The following is a 13,408-nucleotide window of genomic DNA, read 5'->3' on the forward strand; positions in this document are numbered from 1 at the left end:
AGAAGTCACTGAGGCAATAAAAATACATAAGCTAAGAAGATTAATTCCTATCGTACTCTCATAAGGAGATAAAATACATCTATAAATAGGCACAGTATGAAGCAGATTATAATAAGTGTAACAAGATATATGAGCAAAGTGCCCTTAAATTATGGACCACTTGCATTCATCTTGTTAACAGCAACGTTACTAAGGAAAAGACATCTGATCCTTCTGATTGACAGGATTCTTCTGCTAAATCTAGCCATCCTCCACTGCAACATGAGAAGGGCTCTAGTCAGAGAAAATCCCATAATGCAGTTCTTCCAAAACTTGTTGTAAGACTCCCCCAGGGCATTGATGGAATATATAGACCTCCAGACCCCATATTGGCCAAATAAATCAGAGTCTCCGGTAGAGGAGCCTGGAAATCTGTGTTTTTGTTAAGTGCCTCAGTTCCCAAATTTTATTATAACATCAGGGAGACTGGGTTTTCTCTGAAGTGTCTTTGAGGACAGAGACCCATTCATTCATTCATTCATTGAATTAGCACATACTTATTCAGGCAGTACGCAAGACCAGATTTTTCTTGGTCTGCGTCATTCATTCTTATTCAGAGCATCATTACATGTTTTTAGTTTTAAAGAAACCTATTTTTAGTAAATATATATACTTAATGCTGTTCATACAGCACTAGCAACACACACTAGGAACCACATCCCCTAACGCAATACCCTCTTGTACTGTGCTCTCTACTGTGTGATACCTCGAGAAAACTCAGAGAGTCAAATTTCAGTGGGATCACAAGCAAAGTATGAAAAACCATTCTGCCCACTGTCCCATACATCCTTGAAATATGAAGGGTATGGGATTTAAGATATAGAAACACGTATTCCAAAAGCTGTTTTCTTAAAAATGCTAACTTTCCAACTTTGCAATTTTGGCTACATCTTCTATGTTCTGTGTTCCTGCTTTCTGGTGAGAGGAAGTAACGGGTGGGAAGAAGAAAATGCTTTGGGAAGGCAGGGAAGAAGGTAAATGCTAATTGCAAAGAAGCTTGTTTGTTTGAAGATGCTGCTATTTAAAAAGAGATCTCCCCGCAAAACATATGCTCTCACTTCGAGAGCTATAAGCCGTCTTGTCCTGTTTCCTTCTGCATTCTCAAATTCCCCATCACCTCTCTTTCTCTTTTCCCTCTCTTTTCAACTCTGTGTCTTTGTGTGTGTGTGTGTGTGTGTGTGTGTGTTGAGGTACAATGAGGTAGAAAAGGAGAGAAAATAATAAGATTGAGAAAGAGACAGAGAAGTAGCATAAATAACTACATCACTTGGATTTGTTGGACTAAAGTGTTGCAACTACACCAGGTATAGTGAACCCCTTTAGAACAGATGTTAAGCACTGCACCACCTATTAATGGTAAGAATGCAGCAAATTGCAACAGTTCACTGGAAAAGCTCAGTTAAATACAGGGCCTGCTGAAGAACAAGAGAGAAAGAAAAGCAACGTCTTCCGGCGGTCACCCAACCACTCTGTCTCATGAATGTCACAGCAGCAGTGAGACACCACCTGCGGATACAGGCCCAGCCCTGCGATGCAGCACCTCGCCTGAGTCCCATCGCTGTGTTCTGAGGTCCAGGAGGATGGGTCAGGACACGAAAGTGAGCATGGGCGCCCTCTCCCCCGCCCCCCAACCAGGCCCTGGCAGCCTGCGGGGTTGAGTCCTTCAGACCTTTCCACCCTCGCTCTGTAGAAACACAAAAACTCGTCTGTAAAAATCATCAGTGCCTCAACATACCCAGAGCCAAAAGACTTCTCTTACCACGTGTTTCATTTGTAACGTTTATAAATGTATAAAAATTCATAACATTAGTATGAAATTTAATTTATTTTTAAATTTTTTTTACAAATGATTCACAATACTTCCATTGATCCATGGATAATAATAATAATGAGAAGTTTAAATTCCAGTTAATAACTCCTTCTGGTTGTTAAATAATTTTTTGTATAATTCACACAATGCTGATGTAAGAGCCTCAAGAATGGAAATGAAACAGGCAATAGAACAATAAATAGGTAACAGGTAGTAACAGCTAAATATTTAAAGACAATGTCATATAAAAGTTGGAATTTCTATAAGAGGAGTATAAACTGATTCAATCATCTTTGGAGCTAGAAAAGAAAACATTAAAATAATGGTATTATTTTAATTCTTTGGTTATTTTTAATAATTATGTTTCTTAGTCAAATCACTTAAAGTTCTCAGAATCAGTTTTTCCATCTGTAAGTAGAGTTCACAATAATGACGAAATGGAGTTACTAGGAGAGTTGACAAGTTAGTTTTGTCAAGTAAAGTAACTAGCAGGCCTCCAACAAAAAAGTAACCTGGTCAGACAGGGGAAGGGACCCATTTATGCTGGGCAGGAAGGCTCAGTCGGATGAGGATTTAGGGTTTGCAAATTCAACTGAACACGTTCAAAAGTCCCATTACAATTCGCAGGGTCCCTCTCTTTCCAAATCAGTGTCTTAATGTGCACTTAAAAGACAGGACAAAATGTGAATTCAGCTTATGTTGTAACCTTAGCAACCCATTGGATCAGATTCTATCTGAGTCCTGAGGTCCCAAGAGATAAAAGATTATCTTAGGGTAGTCATGGCAGCTCCCTGGTCCTCTGAATTTTCTTGAGCTGAGGACATCATACCCTAAGCTTGTCATTTTCTTTCCTTAATCTCTCTGGGGCCATCTCCGTAGTCATCTCATTCCACAGCCCTTGACATTTCATTCTGATGAGTTACCATAGCATCCACTTTGCCAGAGTCTATCCTTCCAAGAGGCTCCTAATCCAGGAAGCCAAGAGTGATCATTGAAGCAAATTTTTCTGGTTGCTGTGTGCCATAAACTATGAAAGTACCATTTTGTAATGGTGACCGGACTACCATTATCTTCAAAACCATCCAGGTCAGATAAACAGCCCAACCTTACTATCCTTGAGATTCTGTTATCTGCAATCCCTTCTGGAAGGAGGAAAGAGAAACCACTCTAGATTTTTTTTTTGCTTTTGCTTGAGAAAAAAGAGATTTCATACAGAGAAGAATGTGTTTATAGAATCATTATAAAGACAATAGAAGCAAGAGTCAGGGGTGGGGAAAACACCACCATAGTTGCAAGCATCTGCCCCATTACTACTGCTCATCAGCTCTTCACCCAGGGAGCTGGAACCTGAGACTGGCCACGATAACTGCCCCACCTCCGCTAGGTACCCACAAGACTGGTGTCTACAAACTTTCAGTCTCGCAGGAGTGAGTCCCTTCGGTAGAAGCTTTTCTATAACAAGAACCTGAGCTGCTTGGGATCTGGACAACATAGATCTACGTTACCAGCTTCTGAAGAACAAGAAAGCATTCTAAACCGAAGATAGAATGCAGAGGGAGCAAACATGCACTAAATCCCACAGTCACAACAAGCTACCATCTCTATTTGCCTGAACAAGCCCATTCTTTCAGATTTCCTTCCCTTCCTCCTCTTTCTCTTCCTAAGGTGCCACCTTCTTTACAATGTCAAGGGTCGGGGAGGCACCTTGACCTGGTTCCTGGGTGTTCAGAAGCTGAGATTTGCCGTTTCTGGGGTGCTTCTCTTGTCCACCCAGTTACTGGCACTCAGCTGGAGTCTCAGGCTGACATCTGCAGTTGGTAAACTTGAGGTCCATCAGTCATCTCTGAGATATCATAATGATATCATTGAGATATAATAATATCTTTGAGATATCATCATACTACTTTGCTACTGGTGTTTATTTTGAAAACTTCTGTAATAAAGAAGTTAATACTAAAGGATGGAAACTGCTATAAATACAATGTTTAAGTAGTCTATCTTCTTTCCAGTTTGTTTTTAGTGGGACTTTAATAGGAAGTATACTCTTACAAGCATACATAGCACTTATGTTAGAATACCTTTCCTTCCCCAAATGTAATCTTCATGGAAGAGTTAATGAGCCATGAAAAAATAAGAAAATAACATGGAGATGGAGGAAAATTGTACAAAGTATATTTAATCAGATATGAGCATATTCCAAAAAACTCAATTTCTCTGTTTTGAGCAGTTTGATAGATTGTAGGGACCATTCACCAATCCAGAGAATTTAGGAGGAATAGCAAGTTTATATGGAGACAGATAATGTGTCCCTTTTGGAGAATGTTGTGACAAGCTCCCAGATGACATTCCTCTGTTTGTCAATCACTCATTATTTTTGTAATTAATTTTTATCGGAGTAGAGTTGATTTACAATGCTGTGTTAGTTTCTGCTGTACAGCAAAGTGAATCAGTTATACATATACCTGTATCCACTTTTTTTTTAGATTCTATTCTCATATAGGTCATTCAATTATTCTAAAGAGAGGACCTGTTTTCCCCGACACAACAGAATATTTCTGTTCTTGAACTTTTCGGCTCTGTGATCTTTATTTTAGGTGACAACAACGGATGGTCTATGCAACTTGACAAATATTTTGCCAATTACTACAAAATGACTTCCTGGTATCCTTTTGTGGCAGAAACATCTGAATGCTGTAAGTAATCAGAGGGAATGATGGTCCTTGCCTATAGGTTCATAGTAAGACACCATGTTCTTAAAAGTTGGATCCAACATTTTAAAAAATTTATAGTTTTCTATTTGCAAAATTATAATGTTCTAGTAGACACGCAGCCTTAAATTGAGGATTTTATTTTACGATCACTCAAGGATCATAAGTGCAACGGTAATAAATCATGCCGGATATTGCTGTGAACAAGATTAATGTCAGTCCATCAGGGTTGCTATTTTTCATGCCCCCTTTTCACAATAATTATAAACTCTGATATAAAAGCAACTCTGATATAAAGGAAACTGAAAATAGAAGAGCAGAGAATCTGTTTGGATTTTAACGTTTGTAAGTGAGAAAGCTTCTGGAGTCTAAGCCACACCTTACAGCTACCAAAAAAGCCTTATTAATTATAATCAGCTACTTTTAGTCACATACCGAAAACTTACAAAAACCCTGGAAAGGGTCTGTAGGTGGGTATAACATTGAGGGTAAGCTATAATTTTTAAGATCAGAAAGATCTATATACATAATTCCTTTTAAATAAATGTTGCCTATTCTAATAAATTATTCAAATGTAAATGTGTGTCTTAAAGTTGTAATTTTAATCCTAGCTTTTCAAAACCTTGGTTAAAAAGCAGACGTTGGGGAAAAGGATACTTCACTGTATTTTTCCCTTTATGTTCTACCACAAATTGTAAAGTACAGCTTTTTAAAATTTTTTAAATATTTTTTGTCTTCATTACTCAAAAGAGACTAAAAAAAAAAACTGCTAGCAAACCCCACTTTAAGGGGGTATACGTCCCTCCTGTAAGTCTCACAGGTCACTCAGCAATCTATCTCAACTTCATGTTGTCTTCCTGTCAAATATGAAGATCAGATTGCTTTATCATTAGAGAGCTAAAAGCTTTTGGGAAAGGAAAAAGTTAACAGGTATAATTTAACTACTAATACAAGGCAAAAAATGAATGGATTAAGACATATGATCTCAAAATGTAGTTTTTATTTTCTTGTTTTATTGTACATCCTTTTCTTTTCATTTCTTAAATTTTAATTTAATCTTTTTATATTTCACGTTATTCCCAAAAGGATGTTAGGCAATTTACAATAAAAATATGGCTACGAACAGACTTAACCCATTAACATGACATAAGAGACAAAAATTCCATGGTGAGTGGGAAAAGGAATGGAGAAGAAAAATTAGATAAGGAAATCCTCACTAAGAAAATTTACTGCCTAGTTCTTAATTCTGTAGTCATTAAGTCAAAGAGGAAAAATAATGGGCTACATGACTTTTTCATAGTCTGGTCTGTAAAACAAAAATAAACAAAGGGGGAAAACAGATCAAGTTAGCAAGAGAAATAAATTTTTGCTCGATGATGAACTCTGGGAGAAATGTGTCCTAAGTATACTTACATAAGAGGAATGCAGCTACACACACAAAAAAAATGTTTCAAAAAATACAAAGGCGACGTTTTATCAATTCTTAGTAATGAACAAATATATAATTTTTAATTACAGTTTTCAAGAAAGATGGGGGAGAGGTGGCAATTCATAATTCAATGTCTTTTTTCAAGCTTAAAAGCAGTGTAAGAATGAAATGGGAAGTGTAACGTAAGATTAAGGGGTGAAACTTAAATGAAGGTTCCTATGGTATCGCTTTATTATTTTTTTTGTACCGCTTTATTTAAATCAGATTATAATAAGGATTTATTGGAAATTTAACTGAAAATGGCTTATAATACTTTTTGGCTGGATGAAAGAATGTGAGGAATTCACAGTTACAAAGTCACCTCTCAAGAAAAATATCATGGGAAACACATCCATCACTAACCAATATATTAATAAAGTTTAAATTTCAAGCATTTGGAAAGTATGCAGATTTGGAAAGAATTGTTTACTCAGCCATAATTTCACCACTCAGAAGCTACCAGCATTAACTTGCTGGTGCATTACTCATCTTTTTTTATTTGAACATAGTTGAAATTTTCTATGCAATCCATTCTTATCATATTTTCAGGTAGAATTTTAGCATAATCAGGTTTCCATATTATACACTTTTCAAAATACTCTGTAAGTGACAATATGTTTCCTCCTTCTTTCCTGGTTGGCTATTTAGGTGTCATTTTTTCATCTTTCCCTATCACAGGTAACCTTGTGATCAGCATATATGGATTATCTGAATTCAGTATGCATAATAGAAAAGACACACTGGATTAATGCCAACTTCACTGCCCTCCATTTTTACCTCTCATACTGTCCCTCTCGGGACCTTCGTGTTCCACCCTAACCCTGCACCTCCCATCCCCACAACATTCACATTAGCAGCGGATAGAGAGAGAGAATCAGTTTCCAGAGCTCCATCGCCAGAATGGTCACTTACAACCATAAACCTGTTTTAAAGTTCTTGGCACAGACTCTGTTTACAAAACACACAAAACCTAAATTACGATCGATCGTGAGCTCTCAGGATCCTGTAGGGAGTCTGCAGAGTTATTTGGGAGGAGAGGGAAAACACCTGTGGCCTCATAGCTGCGCAAAGAGACACGTGACTATTTCCAAGGCTGGAGCCGCCCGTGTGCATCTCTGTCACCCCCCAGCTTTGCCTCAGCGTGTCTCCTTTGCCATCACGATGACTTTCTACTCTGCAGAAGCTTTACTGTAAAGGTTATAGACTAAAAGTCTGCAAACAGACAGTTCTCACAAGAAGTTGTGTTTGTCCTATGATGATTTAAAATGTTTTAAGTTAGGCATTATTATTTTTAAGTAGGTAATTATATAGTACGAAACATTGTCTTTCTGGCTTCTTTGAGGAAGTTGGTTGACTTGGCCACAGATGTTCCTGTTGTAATATAGGCCAACAGTTCGGAGAAGCTGTCCCACTGGGACTCCCGGGTGCAGTCTCTACCCGCTTTGCCTGCCCCTGTAGGTATTCGAGGCTGTAACCTCTGCTCTAAGTGCAGAGTTTCAAAGTAAACATAGAAAAGAACACACCTCATTGCTCCCAGGAATCGTCCATTCCCCATCAAGTCAGCAGTCAGATGATGTCTATTACTCTGAATAATAATCCCATTTCGTTGCTTAGCTATATGAACACCCCACTGCAAGTCTCTAACAGACTTTAGAAATATCAGGTCACATCTTTAAAACTACCGCTATAGCCCCACAAGGTAATCAAAGGCATACATTCCATTTCCTCTCTCTTTCCAGCTCTCATCAGTGAGAACAGAATGGCTATGCATAAGAAATATTCACTTCCTCAAGTGAAGCTGTAGGCATCCTTACATCCCTACATAGGCCAAAAGAAGTCTTTTGAAGAACTCCTGAATTAAAAAAAAAAAAAAAAATCTCCCAGCACTATAGTTCAGAGTTGAGTTCTCTTTCTTGCTAGTTAAAAAGGGCTTCGTCTTCCATTAAAACTATTAATAATTTATTCTTAAACAGCAGCTTTAATATGGACATTAACGTCCATCACACCCTGTCCTGTCACCCTGGGACGTAGCTACTCTCCAAGGATAAGAAAGAGCAGATGACTTCATTCATTTTGCAACAAATGGAGAGGGGCAGGCTGCTTTTTTTTTTTTTTCTTTAAATGCATGGGCTGGTAAATGTATATGTTTCCTTTTCTTCAAGTTCTAGCATCATTTTAATGTTAAAAGCAAAACTTTGGAACCTTAATTTAAAGCTTTGCACAAATTGCGTACATAAGACATGACACATTTTTGTGTATGATTTTCTTATAGCTTTTTGTTTCTTTCTTTTCATTACCCTCCTGTTCCTGGTCCCTCATCATCCCCATTCCTTACCGCTTCCTCTTTATTCAGTGGTCGGTTCTGTGCCCGTGCAATGTCTTTGCCGAGGTTTAGAGCTTGATTGTGACGAGACCAATTTACGAGCCGTTCCATCAGTTTCTTCAAATGTGACTTTAATGTAAGTAGAAAAGAACGGCTTCATCCTAACAGCCAGAACAGCCCCTGTGAAACTGTACCATAACTCAGGTGTACTTGTCATTATTAATAATGCGTTGTCACAAGATGATATCATTGTTCCTTGGTCAGTTATAATGATTGCTGATATTATTTGCATTTATTACATGATAGATCTGACTCTAAACTGTTCTATATGTTCACTTATTTAGTTAGCCCCTCATAACAATCTTGTGAAGTATTTAGTATCGCCACATTTTATCTAAACAAAAGATGCAATCAAGTGTATGTGCTGGGCTTCCCTGGTGGCGCAGTGGTTGGGAGTCCGCCTGCCGATGCAGGGGACACAGGTTCGTGCCCCGGTCCGGGAAGATTCCACATGCCGCGGAGCGGCTGGGCCCGTGAGCCATGGCCGCTGAGCCTGCGCATCCGGAGCCTGTGCTCCACAACGGGAGAGACCACAACAGTGAGAGGCCTGCGTACCGCAAAAAAATAAAATAAAAATAAAAATAAAAATACCTCTCAAATAAAATCTCTCTAAAATTTTTTAAATGATATTATGAATACAAGAGTGACATCATGAAGCAAAATGTTTCCTGAAAGCTAGTGTTAAAGTAAATAAAGTTTATAATTATTCATAATGTTGTTAAAAGTAAAGAAAAAACCTTTAAGTAAGAACCAAAATTTACATTTATTTCAGGTCACTCAAGTGGAACTTAATAAGAAAACTTCCTCCTGATGGCTTTAAGAAGTACCATGATCTTCAGAAGCTGTAAGGAAAATTTTAATTCTTAGTGTTGAATTGACTAACATTTTTTGGCCTATCTGTTTCTTCCCACTTCTGCAGAGACAAACACTGCACCACTGCTTAAGTCTAACCCCTCTTTTGGGAATTATTTAGCCATTAGCTGGAGACTACCAGGTAACACTTTTTTTCCTGAGTAATTCTAGAAGCTATCCTAGAAAAATCTCAGATACCTATCCCCAAAGAAACCAGAGTACGTGTGCTATGAACCCTCCGACCACACTGCCCCCAAGTGAATATACTCAAGAGGTTTTACTCTCTGCATTTCAATGCCCATCTTACAGAACGATGTAATGACCCCTTACCAGAGCTGCCCTCAAGATTAGATAGAGAAGGGACTTCCCTGGTGGTCCAGTGGGTAAGGCTCCATGCTCCCAATGCAGGGGGCCCAGGTTCGACCCCTGGTCAGGGAACTAGATCCCACATGCTACAACTACAGATCCTGCACGTGGCAACGAAGATCCCCTGTGCTGCAACTAAGACCTGGCACAGCCAAATAAATAAATAAATATTAAAAAATAAAAAAAGATTAGATAGAGAAGAATTTTCTTCCATATGTTTGCAAATTCAATCTCTACCTAAGAGAGAAAGTCCTTGTGGTTTGAAACCTCCAAGCATGTGTTTTAGGGACTTAATTCCATTTTCACATCTGCCTCATTGGTTGAGTTTTATCTGAAATGCTAGCTTCTCTTCAGTCTAAGATTACCTATGTACTCACAGAATCCATAATGGCCCAGGGGATGGTTATCTGTTATTTAGGTCAACTTTGTGGCTAAATCATATTGTCATAGGCTTAAACTGTTGGGTTTAAATATTCTGTGCCTGAATGACACTATCTAGAAGACGTCTCAGAATTCCCAGTTTCATTCTCACACCTACACTGGTTTGGGATTTGTTTTTACACTAGAGACCCCTGGTATATAGATATCATCTATCTGTACTTTCTCTTTAAGATAATAAAGATAGAGCAGAATCAGAAGAAAAATGTATCCACTTTGTTTGATGAAATGTTCTCAAAGCTCGGATTACCTGCAGAAAAATATTTCACATCAGAAAATTAAATTCTAATAAAAATAACTTTTCAGAACTGTATTCTAGACATTTATCAATCAAGTGAGAAGAGCTTTTCAAAATTAAACCTGATACACAAACTTCAAGAGGATATCTCCTTACTTTATTTTCTGATTTCTGGAGTAGGAAGAATTTTTCTGATCTCTAGCACCACCTTATGTCCACATGGTTTAAAAGGAGTCGGGGCTTCGACTCTAAGCATCAGGATTCAATAGTTTAGCAATTTTACACAGTGAACATTGAATTAATTCTTGAACGACCAATTTGTTCCAAGTAATAGATCAAAATAGCCTAATTACCAAAAAAGTTCTAATTGGTGATTGGCTCCACCTCCAGGCAATATAATCTATTGCTTAACAGAAAATTACAGTACTTAGAAATAAATGAATAAATACTTGTCAAAGTTTTTCTGTTTATTAGTGAGAAAGATGCATCGCCTAGTAAATGATTGGACCACAGCATGTTCTGTGAGAGTGTTCGGTGTATAACAAACTTAACATTTTACAATCAAAGTTAGGTTTCTTGCATGCTGGAGAAATAGGGACTCTCCTTTAGTCAAAATTTCTAATTAACTGAGAGTTGGCCCATACTGGTTTATCCCTTATCACTCCTAAAATCTGTGAAAATTATACATAAACTCAGCAAACCCTGAAGAACAATGGTGACCTGCATCAGTAGAAGAAATAAGAGTTGAAGCCCTTACTTTTGCCCTTGTTCACAACCTGGGGCCAGTGTACGTAGATGTGCAGAGCTTAAATGGGTGTGTGGGCTGCAACGGCTTGTGCTCCAGGTTCTGTCTCCTTTGACCTCCTGTTAACTCCAGACCCAACCTCCAGCATGACCTCAGTGAACTCCGCAGCCAGCATACTTCCTTGGCCTTCCAAGCTAATTTATCTTCTCCTAGACCTGATCCTTTTTTGCTGTTTGTTTTTTAATATGAAAAACAAGTGTTACTGTTTTTACTTCTTGTTCCTGGAAATTTTCTTTTAGCAAAAATCATAGTTCTGGTTTCAGAAGTTTGGGGACTCTTCCAGGCTAAAAATAAGATACTAATATATGCTTCCCCTGAAACTGGTCCCACCCTCTATGTTCTGGAATGTTGTCGATCTTCTCGGTCCACCTGATTCTTTCTATTTCTGTTTTTCTCTTTTGTCATATATACTCTTGGTAAGTTTCCTCAAACAGTTTTTGGAGCGAAACTTAGGTGTCAAATTAATACAATTGAAGTTGACTTGCTTGGCCAGTTTGTGGTTTACATGAAATATGGTTTGGGGTCTTAACGATGTCACAGCCTTGTAGTTTTGCCAACACTGTGTTGAATACTGTCAAGTTTGTAGAATTATAGCAGAAAATGTTAAAAAGTTAAAAAGGCTTCTAGGCTTGTTTGATTAGTGAGTGCATTACCATACACTAAAACTGAAGTTTCACTCATTAAAAATTCAAACATTAAATTTTAGCTCTCGGGCTTCCCTGGTGGCACAGTGGTTGAGAGTCCGCCTGCCGATGCAGGGGACGCGGGTTCGTGCCCCAGTCCGGGAAGATCCCACATGCCGCGGAGCGGCTGGGCCCGTGAGCCATGGCCGCTGAGCCTGCGCGTCCGGAGCCTGTGCTCCGCAACGGGAGAGGCCACGACAGTGAGAGGCCCGCGTACCGCAAAAAAAAAAAAAATTTAGCTCTCGTGTGCCTACCTTTATAACTAGAAGTTCCAAATAAAAACTAGCCTAATCATATGTGAACTTAATCAAGAAACAAAATGACATGATACCCAGCTCTGCTAAATTATTTTGTTATGTTTACCATTTTTAATTTTTAAGAATTTTTTGACATTTCCTCTTTCATTTTTTTTTTAACTTTTATTGACGTATAGTAGATTTACAATGTTGTGTTCGTTTCAGGTGTACAGCACAGTGATTCAGTTATACATATACGTATAAGTATGTGTATTCTTTTTCGACATTCTCTTCCATTATAGGTTATCACAAGATATTGTGGTAAAATACACACAACATAAAATGTACTGGCTTGACCCTTTAGTGTACGTTCAGAGGCCTTACATCCGCCCGCATCTTTGCAGGGCTGTCACCGTCAGCCATCCGCAGAACTCTTTTCATCTTGCAAAACTGAAACTACATTTCCTTACGTTTTCCTTTTAATAATCATTTTCACAGGTGCCTACAAAACAATAAGATTAGATCCGTATCCGTCTATGCTTTCCGAGGACTCCACAGTCTTACTAAACTGTGAGTACCAGCGCCCATTAGTCTGCCCTTCCGTGGTGGCCTGCCAGCCCGACCCATCCCACCCACCACGGCCCTCCCGCCCACGACAGTGCCCACGGGACATGCAGGCAGTGGACGGTGCAGCACAGCACTGGGGCCAAGGGCATGGGACCCTGAGTCACACAGGCTGCAGTCCCAGTCCTACCTCACCACTCGCTGGATGTGTGAACTTGAGAACTTAATTTCCTTTCTAAGCATCAGCTCCCTCTACCGTACAATGCAAACTACAACAGTACCTACCTCAGGATGGTTGTAAGGAACGAATGAGAAAATCCGTGGGAAGAGTTGGGCGCACTGTGCCGGGCACGCAGTAGGAACTCAGTATACATAAGCCGTGGTGACGGGAATGAGGACTGAATGAACTTTATCAACATGAGAAAGCCTGGCGATGATTAAAATTTATGAAGGAAAAAACCCAAAGACTTCTCCAGTTACTCTTTTCCCACTAATTCTGCTTTTACAAATACATAAAGCACGATACGTTTAAAAGAACAAAGCTTTTTTTTAAATTATGGTAAAACATATATAACAAATTTGCCATTTTAACCCTTTTTAAGGGTCTCGTTCAGTGGCGTTCAGTACATTCACACTGTTGTACAGCTGTCCATCTCCAGAACTGTTCACCTTCCCAACTAAGACTCCACGCCCACTAAACACTAACTCCCCACGGCCCCTCCCAGGCCCCGGCACCCACCGTGGTACTTTCTGTCTCTATGAATCTGACTACTCTAGGGGACCTCACAGAAGTGGAATCAGGTAATATTTTCCCTTTA

The 13,408-nt window shown here is 38.9% G+C and overlaps 1 protein-coding gene across 4 annotated transcripts in view; it reads left to right on the top strand.

The window, feature by feature from the left end:
- The window catches only part of RXFP1 (relaxin family peptide receptor 1), a gene marked incomplete at both ends in the record, with an annotated part of 94,046 nt that overhangs the window by 48,164 nt on the left and 32,474 nt on the right, over positions 1–13,408 (top strand). For 2 of the 4 annotated variants that reach the window (XM_082652678.1, XM_082652680.1), the window contains 4 exons: positions 4,444–4,542; positions 8,379–8,484; positions 9,181–9,252; positions 12,525–12,596. In XM_082652678.1, coding sequence (XP_082508804.1) covers positions 4,444–4,542; positions 8,379–8,484; positions 9,181–9,252; positions 12,525–12,596 — 349 coding nt within the window. Of the gene's footprint in view, positions 1–4,443; positions 4,543–8,297; positions 8,485–9,180; positions 9,253–12,524; positions 12,597–13,408 lie in introns of all 4 variants that reach the window. The other 2 variants (XM_082652677.1, XM_082652679.1) reach the window with 2 other exon arrangements.

Source organism: Grampus griseus, assembly GCF_964374135.1.
Source record: "Grampus griseus genome assembly, chromosome: 4".
Lineage (NCBI taxonomy): Eukaryota > Metazoa > Chordata > Mammalia > Artiodactyla > Delphinidae > Grampus > Grampus griseus.